This window comes from Gymnoscopelus braueri (genome assembly GCF_963280865.1).
Source record: "Gymnoscopelus braueri genome assembly, chromosome: 21".
NCBI lineage: Eukaryota > Metazoa > Chordata > Actinopteri > Myctophiformes > Myctophidae > Gymnoscopelus > Gymnoscopelus braueri.
The window spans coordinates 6,004,205-6,022,291 of record NC_137623.1 but is presented as its reverse complement, the minus strand read 5'-3'; the positions used below and the strand labels follow the sequence as shown (position 1 = coordinate 6,022,291).

General features: G+C 40.1%; 1 protein-coding gene across 2 annotated transcripts; it reads left to right on the top strand.

Annotated features, from left to right (window-relative positions):
• The first annotated feature begins 662 nt into the window (after positions 1-662).
• On the top strand, positions 663-3,159 carry LOC308077435 (uncharacterized protein). Of its 2 annotated transcripts, XM_080418124.1 has the most exons (7): positions 663-878; positions 1,008-1,049; positions 1,148-1,201; positions 1,404-1,433; positions 1,665-1,700; positions 1,821-1,925; positions 2,467-3,159. In XM_080418124.1, the coding sequence occupies exons 3-7, from the start codon at positions 1,183-1,185 to the stop codon at positions 2,562-2,564; spliced, it is 288 nt and encodes a 95-aa protein (XP_080274250.1). In that variant the 5' UTR covers positions 663-878; positions 1,008-1,049; positions 1,148-1,182; the 3' UTR covers positions 2,565-3,159. The 2 variants fall into 2 exon arrangements, with proteins under 2 accessions (XP_080274250.1, XP_080274249.1); XM_080418123.1 differs by having other exon boundaries at positions 663-1,049.
• The last annotated feature ends 14,928 nt before the right edge of the window (positions 3,160-18,087 follow it).

Below are 18,087 nucleotides of genomic sequence, written 5' to 3'. Positions count from 1 at the left end.
GCATCAAAATATACTTAAAGTACCAAAAGTAAAATGTTTGAAAATAGCAGATCTACAAGCTCACAACGCGTCACGATGCAACATGTGGTGAGCTTGTAGATCTGCTATTTTCAAATGTCCTATGTATAAAATAGGGCTAAAGTGGTTAATGTAAGTTTTATAATAATTTATATATATATATATATATATATATATATATATATACATACATACATGTGTGTGTGTGTGTGTGTGTGTGTGTATATATTATATATACGTGTGTGTAAAATATTTTGGAAGGACCTGATAAATTAATAATTTGGCTGATATATATATATATATATATATATATATATATATATATATATATATATATACACACATTGTTTTGTGCATATATTTATTGAATTATTTGTTTCCCTCTAAATTTTCAGGGTTGTGCTACAAGAGGACTGGAGAGGATTCACTGCAATACACAAGGCCTGGCCAAGTATAATAATTATAGCAGCACGGGCACCACCTCTTTTCTATTTAGACCTGTTGTAACCTATACGTTGTTATACCATTCAATCCGGGAGCCACCTCTGTCTCATTAGTTGTTGCTATATGTATGGCAACATAATGTTTTATTAATTTTTTTAGTAAAAATTTGAACGTTTTCAGAAAACTTAGGTTAGGTTTTAGGAGGTGTTTTTAGAATTGGCCTAAGTCAGATGAGCCAGAAAACAGCAGTGTGAAGCGATTTTTTTTTTCAAGCCACCTAATTTTCCAGGTACAGTGGTGACACTGTCAGTTATGACACTAACTGCTACACCTACTTTAAGTATTGCCATGTATAATTCCAGTGCTGCCAGAATCCAGCCAGTACCCTTCTGTACCAACACCAAATGCAAGCAGTGGTATGTCATTAATTACTAACATGGCAAAACCAAATGTAATTGCATGAAAGCTTTACAAGCATTTAGTTCAGGTTATGTGTTCAAAGGTTACAGCGTCCACTATTCATGTCTTGTGTTCCCTTCTTTTAGCCTCTGGAGGAAGCTGCTCGGAGGATAACCAGCCTAATAATGGTAAGTGAACCACTTCACACTACTACCTCAGGGTGGACAGATTGTAAATGTGCTTTAGATAGAATTCATAGTTCATGTTTTGTGTTCTCTCATTTTAGGCTTTGGTGGAAGCTTCTTGGCAGAGTTGGAGTCAATGGACCCCTGCAATCATGGTAAGTAGACTAATAGGCTAGATGATTCTCTCAGCCACTCTTAGTGTGTCTCCAGTCTGTTTCAATAGGTGGTGGTTGGATTTCTAGTCGTGCCTTACTGGAGACCTTACTTATTTTGCAAGGATCTGTTAATGTTGGCACGATATTATATGAGAACTTGTATTTTACAGTGACCAATTAGGGCTATTTTAATCCATTTCAGGAGGGAACCACACTGGACAAGCATGGAATGGTATGTCTGTTGTCCCTGTGTCAACAAGAGCCTTTTTTATACATTTGTGATTATTTTATTAGCCATTACTAAACAGTTGCTGTGCCTTGGCTATTGTGCCATGACATACTGTAACCTATTAAAGACTGACATATTTGAACTTATAGCTCCTGCTACTCTAAACATTAAAACATACAGTCTTGATAAATTGCATACAAGCTTTTTTTAATATTTTAATTGTCCTCTTTTTAGACTTCGCTGGCAATCATCACCCCCAAGGCTATAAAGGTGAGTTTTTTTTTACCACCAGACATGCACTAGGTACACTTGCTAGTGTATATGGTGCTCATTGATAACTACTTTGATGGTGCTTATTTGCCTTATTTTGTTCTGTCTGTCTTTCTCTAGGAATGCCAATGTATAACTCCAGCCCCTACCACACTGTGCCATCAGAGAAAACAAGGAATAAGAAGAGGGCCTTCAAGGACACGCTGATGCAGGACTGCATGTTTGGTGAGTCAATCTGCACCTCAAAATACTAGGTTTACTACAGTGGATTTGGCAATTTTTATGATGGATATTTAATTTAATTAAGTATTTTAACTTTTATCTCAAGTAAATAAGAACAGATGCATTTTCCTCACCATGGAATGAGCCTGATGGAAAATGCATCCACTCTTAAAGAAGCACTTCACCCATTTCCAACCTTAAGTTCATATAAGTGGTCCTCTGTAATGCTCACAATAAGATGGCACCATTTCTGTCTCAGAGGTGGTCTTTGCCTGTGGACAGTTCAGAAACCTGCCTACCAGTGACATCATTTCAAGCTAATGGACATTGAAAATGATGACCTGTCATGTCACTGGTAGGCAGGTTTCTGAGCTGTCCACTGCCCTCCTGAACAGAGTAGACATGAATGGTGGCATGTTTTACGAGCATTAGTGTGGATCAATTATATGACTATGGGGTTGAAAATGGGTGAAGTGCTCCTAAAGCCACCTGCCAGCTGTCTTATTTATCTTTATAACAAGTTTTTTTTACTTTTTTTCCCCAGCGGCTGCTCGTCAATTTGACCGAATTGCTATACAGGAATGCACTGCAGAAGTGGCTGCGTCATGGCACGATGACCTGTGCCACGGCCTGCTGTTCTGATGGCTCCCACCATTCATCTGAACGGAGCTGGCGATCACGTATCCGCGTGCACCCCATCCCCTGCACTCCTCCAGTCACCCAACACAAACACCAAGCATGACGAATGTCCACTACCATGGAGAGTGTCGTTCGATGGCGACAGACATCCTAGTGGTCAGCGAGCCCCGACCTGACCTGAAGGCAAGATGGGAGGAGGCCCAGAGCACCTCCCCATCGTTCGACGAACTGATGGACCAAGCGGACGTGCTGATGCACTACGGTATATTAATCACAACATGAACATTAGTATTCACTCTCAACAATATTCGGTGTCCGGAGCGCTCTGCTTGCTGCTGAAACATTGGTAATTCATATTGGTCTTATAACTTCTGTTATTGGTTAGGGATTCACATTTAATTGTAACTAAGATTAGGGATTCATTAATAAAACATCAATGATGAGTAACTTCTTCTGTCTATTCTCTTGGGTCTGTGTCCTTCCTGAGCAATCCAAACGTTGCTACCAGATAACCAGCAGGTAACTTAGGATGTAGCCTCTAACAGCTCCCACCTGTGGGGGAATGATGCTCTATTCATATACTGTAGGTGGCCCAGCCATAACAGAAGTCATGTTGAAATTGTACAGGTATAATTACAAACTGGAGTAATTTAATTTAACCTGGTGGTCAAACTGGATGTCCATGTACTTCCCAAAGCGACTTGAGTTGTCATTCTTCAGGGTTTTGGCATTTCCAAAAGCCTGGCAGGGGAAAAGGAGTGTCCCGGAGCTTAATTTAATTTAATTTTATATCTTTTTTTTTTATCCAGCTGTTTGACACTTTAAAAGCCATAATGTTTCATGTTTTCATATTATAACTTGTTTAAATAAAGTGTTAAAGTTCTACATTGGGGTTTCTATTGGATTTGATTAATGTGTACAAACTTATCACCTATTTTATAGGTGATATAGGTATCATATAATTATGTTTCATTGCATATATGTAGATATAGGTACATACAGGTCATATATGTACCTATATGTTACATACAGGTCATATGTACCTATATGTTACATACATAAAATTGGCACCTTTCCTATATGTATATGCACATATATGCACATATATGTACATATATGTATATGCACATATATGTACATATATGCACATATATCACATATATGTACATATACATATAGGAAAGGTGCCAATTTTATGTATGCGAACATATATGCGGTCCTATATTACAAACATATATGACGCATATAGGTTCTTTCCATGTGGGGGGCTTTGGCGGAAATCGATCACCAACCATCTGTACTGGTCTGCTGGATCAAGCACAGAAGAAGACAGGGACATGATTTTGGCCAAGTGGCAGATTGTGCTTTTCCATCTTCAGAACCAACACACAGACCTGCCAATTCCACTGATGCCATCATGTCCTTATGCTCCATTGGAAGAGGATGACAGGACAAAAGCGTGGCTGGAACCAAGTATGTTATCATTTCATTTGGCCCAGAATGTATGGTTTCAGTGTAAACTTGAAATGGCTTTAATGTTAATAGTGCATTCCTGGAATTAAAACGTGTGTGTTTGAACCCTGCTCCCCCAGACTCTGCCAGCTCAGTTGGTCTGGAGAAGATTCTCCATGGCACTATGATCTCGAAAGACATTTCACTGCTGTCCACGGATCACCAGACATCCAGTTTAGAGGCATACCACTCACTGATCCTGCACTTCCTTCCGAAGCACACATGCTTCTCCTACCTAGGAATGCATGCCAGGTAGGCAGTAAGGAAAATGTTATGGCATACTATAAAGATTAGATAAGTGTGGCATTACTATTCAGGGACATGCTCTATTTTTGTTCTCTACTCGTCCATTAGAACATACCTTGCTGCCATGCACTACAATGAGAACAGTGGACGCATGCAGGCAGTGCGAAAAGATGGCATGCTCAGATGGTCAGTTGTGTTCCCGAAGGCAAAGAAGGGGGATTATGTACTTCGCCCAGTGAAAACTGAACCCACTTACGGTGAGTGTCTACAATATAAATACACAGCCTTGTAATAACTATTGCTGTTAAAGCAGCAATGCTGCCCAAATGCTGAGTTGAGATACTAAGAACAAAGAATTTTACTCTTAAATATATCCATAGATATATAACAGTAATACAAAATATTGAACACTTGGCATTTCGTTACAGAATACACAGCCAAAATAGTAGCGACCTATGTGAGTCGCTTCAAGAACAAGTAGCCATCTATGGTGAGTTTCTACAATATCATTATATAGGCATATCAACTGAGTGAGAACTCAGTTGTTACACAATGAATCCCTATATTCTTAGGCTGTGTGTTCACCGAAGCGTTTTTCTCCTGAGCGCCATGCGTTATTCCATGGGGAAAAATAAGCTTTGGTGGGATACAAGCCCTAGATGTCCTGAGTACCCCAGCGGTCTTTACTAAGCCCCTGCATTATTCCCTCTAAATTAAATATTTTTAGTCGAAAATGGCTGATCTACAAGCTTAAAACATGTTGCGTTGAGACCCTTTGTGAGCTTGCAGATCTCTGACTTTTCCTCTGTGTTTGCCCCAGAATAGGGAAGCCTTTGTTCATTAGGTTTTATGGGGTTGGGGACTAGGGTCACTCAGTTGTTAGTGGGTCAGCGGCTCAGGAGGTTACTGGTTCAATTCCTGGCACCTCCTGGCTTAGTGTCAAAGTGTTGTTGAGCAAGACACCGAGCAAGTTGGCGTCTTTCAGGGTTTCCTTCACCGTGACAACTTTGGATAAAGGCGCTATATAAATGCACAATTTGTCAATGTTGTAATACTGCATAACTTATATTGTGTTACAGAGAGCAGAGCAGAGTGGTCAAACGTGTCTATGGCCGGGCGAGGTGTCCCGGATCAGCACGGCCGCAGAGAGGCTACAAAGGCTGCAAGCAGTACCGGGAACACTCCATCTAGAGCCAGGTTAAAAACGGGCCCGAGGACTACCGCTGCCTGGCCTGAGAACCCTCCACACAGAGCTCGGAACACTGCGGGACCTGCGAACAGGACCCGCCGACCCAGCTTCTTTGAGCGGACGTGGGCTGCCTGCACTCCAGTATGTGAGGCTGCTACCCTCAATCTGGCTAGGAAAGCCCAGAATCATCCAGCATCACACCACAATGACAGTAGAGCCTCCAAGCAGACACAAGACCCGCCATTCCTACAATAAGACAACATGAGAGATGCTCTGTTTTATCCCTGAGGACCTGTCTATCAACACATGGCTGAAGGCATCTTGTCAGCAGACGGCTGAGCCCGCAAAAATCCATCACTACATCCGCCTACAGCAGGGGTGCCCAAAAGGTAGATCGCGATCTACCAGTAGATCACAAAGGCTGTGCAGGTAGACCACATGACATGCCCCCCAAATACAAAATGTAAGTATTTTTGGCATCTGCCAATTGAATTAAGGTGACTTGATTGATCAAGAAGGGCCTGTCAGCTCACTGACTTCATGGCTTCTATAGTAGGCAAACCCACAATGCAATGCTTTGTTTTCAAGAGTGTTGCGTGCAAAGTTCAGTAGCATAAAAAACAAACTTATTAAAAAACTGCACATTTAAAATGTTTTCCATTTCGTATCCCAAGTGCATTTATCTTATACTTATTACAAAGTATTTTCAACAATGGTATATATATATATTGTTTTGGTTGGTATCTTGTTGAGCTGGTCATTTTAAAAGTAGTTCTCAAGTCAAAAAAGTGTGGGCACCCCTGGCCTACAGGCATTAGGTCCTCCTAACATTGAATCAGTTTGAAATATTAGCTATAAAAACTAGGAACATCTTATGTTCAAAGATGAAGGCTGCTTCCCTTGTAAAGTCTGAATGATGAATGAACTGTTACAAATGCTGACAACAGAGAAAAAGCGTAATGTAAAGAGTTTTTTGGAAGAATTGTGTCCACTTTAATTGCCTTTATCTGGTTGTTGGTGATACTGTTGAATGATCTTCTTTTTCACACAAACTACACAGTACATGTTTATGTCTGGATATTATGTTCATATGAAACAAAGGCTTCAAGAAGCAAAATATTTCCAAGAGACATTCAATACAAAAACAAATGAAAACACCTAAAGCCATTAGTGGTAATAATGTTGAACTATTTATTAAAATTTCCATTGATTTATGGTAGCTTGAACCCAGTGTATGGAACCCCGGCATCGTTTGGAAACGTCTGTCTATTATATTTACAGCACACGATGGAATGGGCTTTCTGTTGCGCCTCCCAAGTCGTTTCCAGTTCCACCATACAAACTGTCTGTACGCAACATAACGGAACTTCCTGTGGAAGAAGAAATAAAACAGAGTTAAAACTTGTCTGGTTTTGGTGAAATATTTCGTTTTTGACATGCTGTGTTATGCCATGAGAACAAAATGAATAATGTGTTGGTAGCAATTACTGCATGTGTAGTATGCGTGCCTTACATTTTCATAATGGTAAATAACTTGTATAAGGAGTTTTGCAAAGTATGATAATGTAACATAGCCACCATTATGATTAGGTTAGTGGGGTACTTGAGAGATGTATCATCACTTTTACAAGGTTAAAATGCTCATTTATAAACTTTTACTACACTGGAAATATTGGCAAGCAAATCAAGTATGTTGGAGAAGATGTGAGCTCTCCATGTGGGTATCAGGGAATTGGTAAAGTGTTTTGTTGTGTTTATCATAACAATATAACACTCACTCATGCTGAGTTGCAAGTTCCTGAGCATCAGCTCTGTGGTCCTGAAACCAATGGTTGTAGGCTGTCCTTAGAACATGCACATCCAGACAGACAGATGGGAAACCAGGGTGGTCTGTGATGCATCTACACAGCTGTGCAGCCTCGCGCATGGTGTTGAGTGTCTAATGATAGCCATGGCAGCAGACACACTCTGCATGGGTTGGCATCACAACACACTTCTGACAGTTACACCTACAACAGAAATATAGTTTTACCACTATTACTTGATATGAAACTTAATAATCGATCTTGAGCTATGCAGGCTTTCTTTTTATTTACCAATTGGTGTTGCCCACTCGTGGAGATGGCTGTGGTAGGGGTGCTGCTGCTGCTCCAGATGGGCCTGCCTGAGGCTGACGCTGTTCTGCAACAGGTTCAAACCTAAACGGCTGAAGGTCTGCAGCACATGGGCGCCGATGACGTGGGGGCACCGGGGCAACAGCCCCCACACTCAAATGATGAGCCCCCTCATCATTTGAGTGTGGGGCCCAATTTAATTCCATTCAAATTCAAATGTTGCCCGCGACGGCCGGCCGCGAGAGAGACGCATTCAATGAGCCGGGCCTTAACACCTATAGAACAATAGCGCAGGAATGTAGGAATGTAACAACCCCACCCATGCACCTCAGCCCTTGTAAACCTGCTCTGTAGTTTGATGTGTAAACCGTCCTAATGTGACAATTAAACCTGATTCTTCTTGTTTCTTGTTTCTTTGAATTCTTTTAGTTTGATTGATTTTACTGTATAACTAAAATGAAACGAAAATAGCACCTTTCACAACATGAGTGCAGCTCAAATCTATAAAATAATTAAACTGTTTGAGGTGGTTTTAATTTTCATGCTATAAATAAAGTAATAACAAAAAAGTAAAAACAAGTTGTGTGATTATTTTTAAGTATAGCCTTTAAGTATAGTAAGCAGCTCAATGTAGGGGTCCTTGGCATGAGAAAGGTTGAAAACCACTGGCTGATAAATCCCATTTTACTGCCATTATTTTAACTGATTTTAAGACAAGTTGTCTGATTATTTTAAGTATAGCCTACTTATGTGGAACTTTTTGTTGGATTTTACGAGACATCGTCAACAACAGCAGAATGACTTAGATCATCCAATCAGAAACTCCTCTCAGTTCCCCCAACAAACCTCATTACATAAAGGTCTTTCTCTGTGGCCACACCTCCACTCTGGAATAATCTCCCTTTTCACATCAAGAGAAGCCCCGCCCCCACCATTGAGTTGTTTAAATCCAAACTGAATGAGCTTGTAGATCTGCTATTTTTTAGAAAAATCTTTGAATATGTATTTTTAAAGCGAACATTTGTAACTCAAATATTTGCTTCTGGTGGGTTCTACAAATGTCTTCTAAATCGTACAGTTTTTTGAAAAAAAATTATATCGGTGCTATAATATCAGTGGTTCTCAAACAAACCCCCCCCCCCCCCCATCTCAAAATATTTTGTTCCAGGGACCCCCCTGTTCGCTTTAATAATATATAATATTCAAAGATTTGCACAAATGTTCAATTTCTTAAAAAAAAATAGCAGATCTACAAGCTTGTAGATCTATAAAAATAAAATGAATATAAAATATAAAATAAAATGACACAGATGCTGCTTTCCCAGGCCTTAAAGGGTTAACATAGGTTGAGGTCATTGTCTGTTTATTGTTTGTTACTGCCTTGTTTGTATTTGTTTTGTTCTGTTATTGTTGCTATACTGCTTTTATATGCCTTTACTTTGCTTTGTAAATAGACTAAGGTCTATTTATTCTTGCTATTTGTTTGGAAAGCACTTTGGGTCAGCTGCTGTTGTTTTTAAATGTGCTATATAAATACACTTGACTTGACTTGTACCTTTTATTATGTAGTATTGTCCTAGTGTTTCCTGTTTAGCCTAGTTACTGTTTCCTGTCTTGTCTCACCTAGCCTTTGATTGGTTATGTTCTCCACCTGTTGTCCTGTTTGTGCCCCGGCCAATCCCTGCGTTGATTTGTCTTGTGTTCACCTGTGTCCACTTAACCCTGTGTGCTAAGTAACATACATCCTTATGCATACCTGCTCTGATCCTGATAGAAGTAAGGAACTTGCTCTCTTGAGACAAGAAGTACTTCTTAGCCCCAGGCTAAGGTCAGACCAACACTTACCTTTTGAAAAATTGTGAAAATGTTTTTTACGTTATTTTTTTTAAAGAATATGACATGTTTTGCCTATAATGACATTCTCAAAATATGGACACCAGGGTTAATGTGGCCGACTGACACAGTCAGGGCCATTTTAGAAATACTTAGTTAGGTCCCAGTGTGCCTTCATCCTCAACCAACCCTGAGAAAGTGTGTGTGTGTGGAAACAAGAAAGGGGGGAAAAAGGGAAATGCATGAAGCAGTCACTGTACTTCCGGGGGGGACAGGCACTGGCCAATCACAGCACGTATGGCGGCCACCATACCAAACAGGTCTCTCCAACGAACTGCAGAGGCCAATGAGGTATCTAGGTTTCTATATCTATGGAGAGGAAGGCCCCAAAAAAATGTAGGATTCAAATAGCCTGCCCCTCCCTTGCTCCTTCCTAGGGAGTGTGGAGCAATAACTTACCTGGCCTCTGTAGTAGTAGTAGTAGTAGTAGTAGCCACTGACTGCCTTCTAGGGACCGTCTGACAAGTTAAGCAAGCACACCTGCTGAGTAATAATGGTGGGGCGGCATAGCACGACAATCGTTCACTTTTGCGATTAAAGCGCCAAATTTGGTAGAGGTGTTGAATGTTGATTGATATATTGGGAACAAATCTGGATATTGGGCCATCACAAATTCTCACCCTGGTGGGCGTGGCAGCCATTTTTCAAAATGGCCACCAGCGGTTGTTCAAATCTTCCTAATTTTTGTCCTAGGAGGCCGAAATGTTGCTCAAGTATGTGAGTATGAAGGTGTGTGGGTGTGTTCATGCTAATTGCCTAAAAGGGGGCGTTGCAATGGGAGTGGCCTAGATAATAGCAATATTTTGGGAGAATTGTTCAAATGGTGATACAAGCGGGACATCTGGTACAAATCATCTTTGGAGATCACGCTTCGATTTAGGAAACCAGGCCACTCTTAAATCAAAGATGGCAGACTTTTTTCAAGATGGACGCCAACATGTGTTTTTGCGTTTTTGCATGTCTTCGCCTATAATCATTTGAGGTCAATCACCAGATCACCAAATAGCACTCCCATAGTATGTTTTTGAATATACATTAACATACATTAAATGCTTAAAAAAATGGCTGCCACGCCCACCAGGGTGAGAATTTGTGATGTCCCAATATCCAGTTTTGTTCCCAATATATCAATCAACACTTCTGCCAAATCTGGCGCTTTAATCACAACATTGAACGATTAGGCTGATATATCGTGCCATGCCGCCCCACTAATAAATAACAACTGAGAGAAAGACTTTTATTTTAATTGAACAAAGTTTAGTTCAGCAAACAAAGACAATTCAGTCAAAGTAAAATCAGACAAAATAATCCATCACACTATCATAGAAATGTCAATGGCTGCTATCACCTTGTACATAATGTTAGATAGCTGTGACTTTGTTTCAACTGGATATGATGTGCTGCGCTACGCAATAGCCTACAAACAAAAATAATAATAATAATGAATACAAATAATAATAATAATAATAATGAATGAAAAAATAATAAAAAAAATAATTAATTAATAGAAAAATAGAAAAATAAAAAAACACCAATAATGAATAAATTAATGATAGTTTCTTTCTTTGTTGCAACAATGCTTCTTGAGTTCTAGAGCGCACGAGGCACCAAGGTAACAAACCGGCTTTTTCTTGTCTACTGTTGGACAATGTGAGGTCCCTTGACAATAAACTTGTCGAGCTCGGGGAAGCGTGGCAAATCGGAACAAGCGGCGACTGTTTCCATTGAACCAACAGGTCTTTCTTTGTTCCGAATGGATTGGACACAGCTCTCCGGTAAGCGTAAGCAAGCGTGGGGTGGGGATGTGTACGTTTATAAACCAGGCCTGGTGCAGAGACGTACAGACCTACAGTTCAGTTTTACTTAAGTAAAGAATTAGAGTACTTTTTCCACCCCTGGCGTTATGGAAAATATTAATATCCAGTCAGGGTAAAGCGTTGTCAGTTTCTTAGGAAGATTTAGGCAGAGAAACAGCATTTACAGCATCAGAGCTCTGGCATCATGGCCAGAACCTCGGACCCCAGCCTCCTGAGATGTCATCTTGAACACCTTTCAGAGACGTTATCCTAAATGGTCATATGTTATTTGTTTTTGTCATAATTTCTTCCAAAAATAAACGTAAAATGTAATTCAAAATATACGCATTAGAAGGACAATATCAGTCAATATCAGTCACCAGAACCAAGGACGGGTGTTTTCAATGAATCTAACATGGTTAAAATGAATATCAAATATCTAAATACTGAATCAAGCAACTAAGAGCCGTTTCACACTAGGGTCCCGGGTGCGCACTCCAGACCGCTTGGCAGGTGTTGCGCTAGTGTGAATGTTGCGTATTGTCCCCCGAAACGGATCACGTTCCGTTCCCGAAACCACCTCCGGAGGCAGTTTCGAATCCGGATCATGCGTTTTCGGGTACGGTTCGCTGCAATGTGAAAGCAAGCGTACCTTAGACGGAAGTGGCCCGCTATTTGGAATAGGTGACGGTATATAAACTCGACAAAAACAGCCAACAAAAACAGGTCGCAGATCAATCCACAGGGGTTCAACCATGGCCGTAACATATCCACACCAAGCAGTAGCACAGCAGAGCAGTGCGCTCTGTAGGTTGGAATCCAACCGTTGGATGCCGCATGTGTAGTTGGATGCCGTACAGAGTCTGTCAGCGCAGCACCGGTTTGAAAAAAAGGAAAAAGACGCTTTTTTCTTTTTTTTAAAAAACGACATTCCATAGGCTAAATCAATGCATTTTGTGATCGCATCGCACAACTAATAGCCTACTAAAACTAACGGGGAATACCAGAAAATAATAATATTTTGACATACGGGAGAAACGGTTGGTGCGGATATTTAAATTGGATAAAATAATTATTGCGGTTGGATAACGGTTGGATAATTAATTTGTACATGCGGATTCGGATGACCATGAGAGGCCATCCGCGCATCTCTACTACATATCTTTGCTGTTAGGAAGAAACCCTGTATCCCATATTGCAACTTTTAATGCTTTTTCATCATAAATGAATGCCCTATTGTCATACAGTGTCACACAAAAGTAGCAAAAATAGCCAAGCTACAAGCTGAAAATGCGGTGCAATGCGACACATTGAGCTTGTTGATCTGCTATTTTTGATATTACAATATAGAGCAGATAACCACACAGATCTTGCATTGGAAAATAAAAAATTTATTTTAAATATGAACAAAGGCAGGAGATGCACGTCCCCACAGTTCTTTTTTACACACAGTGCTGGACCCACAAATCATAAATAAATATAAATAAAAAGGTGAGTCTGCACACAAACTGCTCTACAGTCTTTTTAAATTCTAACCAAAGCTCTAAAGTTAACGTTTCTCCCATGTAGGGCTAATAAATTAATACATAAAATAAGGAGACTCTTTTTAAATAACCAAAAGTGAACTTTCTCTTATTATTATTATTACTTTGGAGACTATGGCAAGCGCGATCCTATCGCACACCTTCCTACATGACCAGCTATGGCTTTGCAGTCCAGAGGATGAGATCTGCACGTAATGCGCGGATGCGCAGATTAAACAACAGACAGGCAGCGTTGCGGAATGCGTTTGTGTCAAATGTACTTGTACTTTTCTTCATAGAGAAAAAGGAGAGCACAGGGCGCATATATATATATATATATATATATATATATATATATATATATATATATATATATATATATATATATATATATATATATATATATCATTCAGTCCGACTTCACTGTATAGGCTACTATAGTTGCCTTTTCATAAATGATCTTTTTTTGTACTTAAGCTGTCGTGAAAGTTTATAATATTTAGAGAAATTTAAAGTTTCAAATGCAAAAGTAGTAGTAGTTGTGAAGGTTAGCAAACTGGACATTTATACTGAATGTTTCCTGTATTCTCATCTTGCGCTAATGCACACAAGTGTTTCACCAGGTTTTATTTGTGTTGTTTCTCATAAGCGTACATCCGTTGTCCGTCAACAACACTGCGTTGAGCGCTCAGTGCGTTCTCCCCGCTTCGGGGCGAGGCTCCCCAAAGACCGTGCACTTACATAGATCGCCTCCCCTCCCCAGCATAGCTCTCCAGCCGCAACCCTATATTTAAGCGCGACCAGCACAAACATTGTCGCATAGTTGATGACGTCTGTGTCCACAGGGGAAACACTATGTGCATGCCGCCACCTGTAGGATCGGGGGTATATATGCATGTGTTCTCTGGTGCGATTGGATCTTGGCCAATGTGAATGCAGGCCAGCATTCGATCTGGGAAACATTTAGAATGAAAACGGATCCAGTGTGAAGCCGCCCTTAAAAACTGTCTGGGAAGCTCACAAAAGCCTGAGTAGAGTCGTCGGGTACACCCTCAGTGGCATTTGTGGATCAGCCTAAAGAGAACAGTGTAGTAGAAATAAACCTTTTGACAGTTGTTGAATGGCAGCAACAGGAGCTGTGAAAAGAGCCCTGCTGTGAAGCTATATAACACTACGGTACAAATACAATTAAATGAACAGAAATGGCTTAGAACGAACAGATTGGCGTTCTAAATGTGCTATTACACCTGGGGATGCTGCTCACATTCTGATCCTCCTCAGCCCAGCCTCAGGCCCACAGCCTTGATAATACGACCACATTACATAGGCAATGTTTCAATTATACGTATACGTTCATGGCAACCTGAAGCCGTGAACCCAAACCTTATTCTTCCAGAGTGAAATAAGAAAAAAAAAACTATTCACAAAATGTAATCTCATTCTTATTTTTTTTGTCTTCCATCTCTGTGTCTCAATGTATATGTCTGTTTCTCTCGTTCTTTTCCCCTATCTCTCACTCTCTCCCTCCTTCTTTCTCCATCTCTTTATCACCCTCAAGGCCAGTAAATCTCTCTGTGGTTTCGAACTCATTCCTCTGGCTTGTATAACTCATTGAGACCTGAGGCTGATTCTACAAAATGTCTTCTAAATCCCAACAGTATTCTGAAAAAAAAAAACTATGTTTCTATATCAGTGGTTCTCAAACTTTTTCATGTCAAGGACCCCCAAAATTATATGTATTTGGCCGCCGACCCTCATCTAAAAATATTTTGTTCCGGGGACCCCCAGAAGCAAAGAATAGAGTTTAAAATGTTCGCTTTAAACAATGTATATTCAAAGATTTGCACACATTTTCACTGGTTTTTCAAAAATAGCAGATATGCAAGCTCGTAGCGCGGCACTCGGTGCCGCACTATGAGCTTGTATATCTGCTATTTTTGAATAGCCAAAGTGTAAAATAACGCTTTTTAGCTCAAATGACAATGTGACACAGATGCTTAATGGGGTAAAGGCACAGATAAAGGAGTTTCATCCCTTCCGAGGTGCTCTCAAGGTCATCAGGCCTTGGAATGTGAATGAAAACCTTTTCTCTCTCTTCTGGATTAAACGTTTTTATTGATTCTCCACAATTACTACGGAGCTCAAAGGGTAACTTGGCCCCGTAGCTGCATAAATAATGAGGATTACTTTTCCTTTCTTCGGTTCAAGTATAATGCATGATTGTGTTCAATCAGAATCGTGAAAGCTTTCCTTTCGTATTGTTCGGCGTTCTGTTTTTTTTTATGCACCACATTATTTGGAGCAATCTCCCAGAAATCTACAACTGTGTACAACTGTAACTATAGAACTATAGAATCTACAACTGCACAGAAAAATACTGCCTTGTATTGAGGGTTCTGATTCATTTATTTTGTTGCACTGTAACTTCATTCTCATATTCCTATCTGTTTCATTGTAGCTTATTCTTTTTTTTTTTCCGTCTTAACACATTGACTGCCAGAGTTTATTCATAATGTACTCACCCCTGTGCCAGCAATTTGCGTGTTTTTTTATTTTTTTGTTTTGTAATTTTTCATTCAAATAAATTCTCTGATTGTGGTGTCAAGCACGTACGACAGTTCCACCAGTAGAGAGCAGCAAATCCACACATTGATCACCGCGCTCGCCCCCTCCCAAACAGGCCCACGTCATATCCTGTCATTCACCGGATGTTATGTTTTCGACAATCCCTGGTCCGCTGATCGGCCTGAAAACGATATGATACACGAAGACGATGACTGTTAGTCACCCGGACCAAAGAAAATAGAAGTTGAGCTGTCCGTTCGTTTTTTTATACCGTGTAAAAAAACGTGTTTTTCCCTATTCTGGACGAAAATGACCGGGGAAAAACAATGTGACCCGGAAATATATATTTTTTTTTTACATCCGGCTCCGGGTGAGTGTGACGTAAGTGGAAAACGAAAGTGCTGATGAGAAATAAACACAGCCGTGCGATCACAGATTAAACAATGAAAATTCAAAAGAACGCATCAGTGCGTTCTTTTGAATGCTGGCACTCAAGCGATGGATTTGAATGAACGCATCGATGCGATCTTGGCAATCAATGTGTTAAAGGTAGGTAGTCGCTAGACGAGATTGAAATCTCGAGATTTCAATCTTGTCTAGCGAGACTTAGGTTGTACTGTATCATTCATCATATCATAACATCATAGAAAAAGTAAGAAAACCTTAGTCCAAAATTCTCCTTTAACCTGGGCAGGCTAATTTATGCCAGTCAATTTAGTGCTGGAACAAACTCCAAGAAAACTGCAGGTCTGCTGCCACTCTTATGTCCTTTAAAACGCAACTAAAGACCTTTCTGTTTGCTACTGCCTTTGATTGAGTTACTCTATACCCCCCCATTTCCCCCTCTTCTGCACTGTAATTGTATCTGTTATGTCCAGTGGTGGAAAGTAACTAAGTACATGTACTTAAGTACTGCACTTAAGTAAAATGTTTGGGTATTTGTACTTTACTTGAGTATAGTATTTCCAATTTAATTTCCAATACTTTTACTTCTACTCCACTACATCTCAGAGGCAAATATTGTACTTTTACTCCACTACAATTATTTGAAAACTTTAGTTACTAGTTACTTTTCAGATATAATTTATGATATTATGAAACATACATTAACCACTTTAGCCCTATTTTATACATAGGCTATTTGAAAATAGCAGATCTACGAGCTTGTAGATCTGCTATTTTCAAATATTTTAGTCCTTTTACTTTTGGTACTTTAAGTATATTTTGATGCCAATACTTTTGTACTTTTCCTAAAGTGAATTTTGAATCCCGGACTTTTACTTGTAACAGAGTACTTCTACATTGCAGTATTGATACTTTTACTTAAGTAAAACATTTGAGTACTTTTTCCACCACACGTGTGTGTGTGTGTGTGTGTGTGTGTGTGTGTGTGTGTGTGTGTGTGTGTGTGTGCGTGCGTGCGTGCGTGCGTGCGTGCGTGCGTGTGTGTTCGCGACAGATCGCATTCGTGCACGCGTGTGTGTGTTCGCAACAGGTCGCGCTCGCACGTGTGTGTGTGTTGGAACTGTTTATGAGCGGGTGTTTGTGTGTGTTGCCGCGTTGATGGGATGCGCGCGTACGCGTGCGTGCGCGTGTGCGTTTTGGAAGTGTTGCAGGTACCAAGAATAAAGTCACTTTCCATCCCTGATATACTGTCTGTGCACAGCACATAACCCAAACTGCACATACTTTGGGTGCTCATATCCCCGGTATGCCACTATTCTTCACCTCGGGGACAAAGGTTTTTTCTTTTTATAGTGTCTGTGTGTGAGACAGACACACACAGTGAGAGCCTATTATTAGAATGTTTTGTTACTGCTCATTTTGTCCCTGGACTATGATGATATCACAAAAAAAGTACAATAGAAGTTCATAATAACGAGGCTGACAACAATATGCGGCTGCCTTGAAGAGGTTTGTTCCCCCGCGGCTCTCAGTTCATGGAGCACGTCTTAGAAATGACTCATGTCACATACTCCTGTTGAAGCAAACAGGGCCATTTCCACAAAATGTCAAATGAAACGGCGGTAACCTTTCTAAAGGTTATTGGCGTGATAGGAAATTCCCCGTCTGCTCTGCATGCTCGACTGTCAATGTAGCCTATTCAAGATTAGCCTCCGTGCTAACTGTCAACAGGACGATAAACACATCACAGAGCGATCACATCAGGTAAAGAAAGGAGCACAAGCGGCTGGATATGTTTTTATGACTTGCATCGTTCCAGACTCACATTGCGCCGGAGCACAGGCCATATAAATCATATAATCTATGCAAGGTGCTGTTAAAATGTAATTCTCGTATAAAGCAGAAATGTATTTCACCCGAACCAGTGGTGTAAAGTAACTAAGTACATTTACTCAAGTGCTGTACTTAAGTAAAAGTTGTATGTATTTGTTTTACTTTACTGGAGTATTTCCAATTTTCAGTACTTTTATTTCTACTCCACTACATCTCAGAGGCAAATATTATACTTTTACTCCTCTACAATTATTTGAAAACTTTAGTTACTGGTTACTTTTTGCAGAATTTGATTATTATTACAAAACATACCATTAACCACTTCAGCCCTATATACATTTTGGCCATTTGAAAATAGCCGATCTACAAGCTCACAATGCGTCGCGATGCGACGCATTGTGAGCTTGTTAGATCTGCTATTTACAAAATAATGTTATACATTTGAAAACT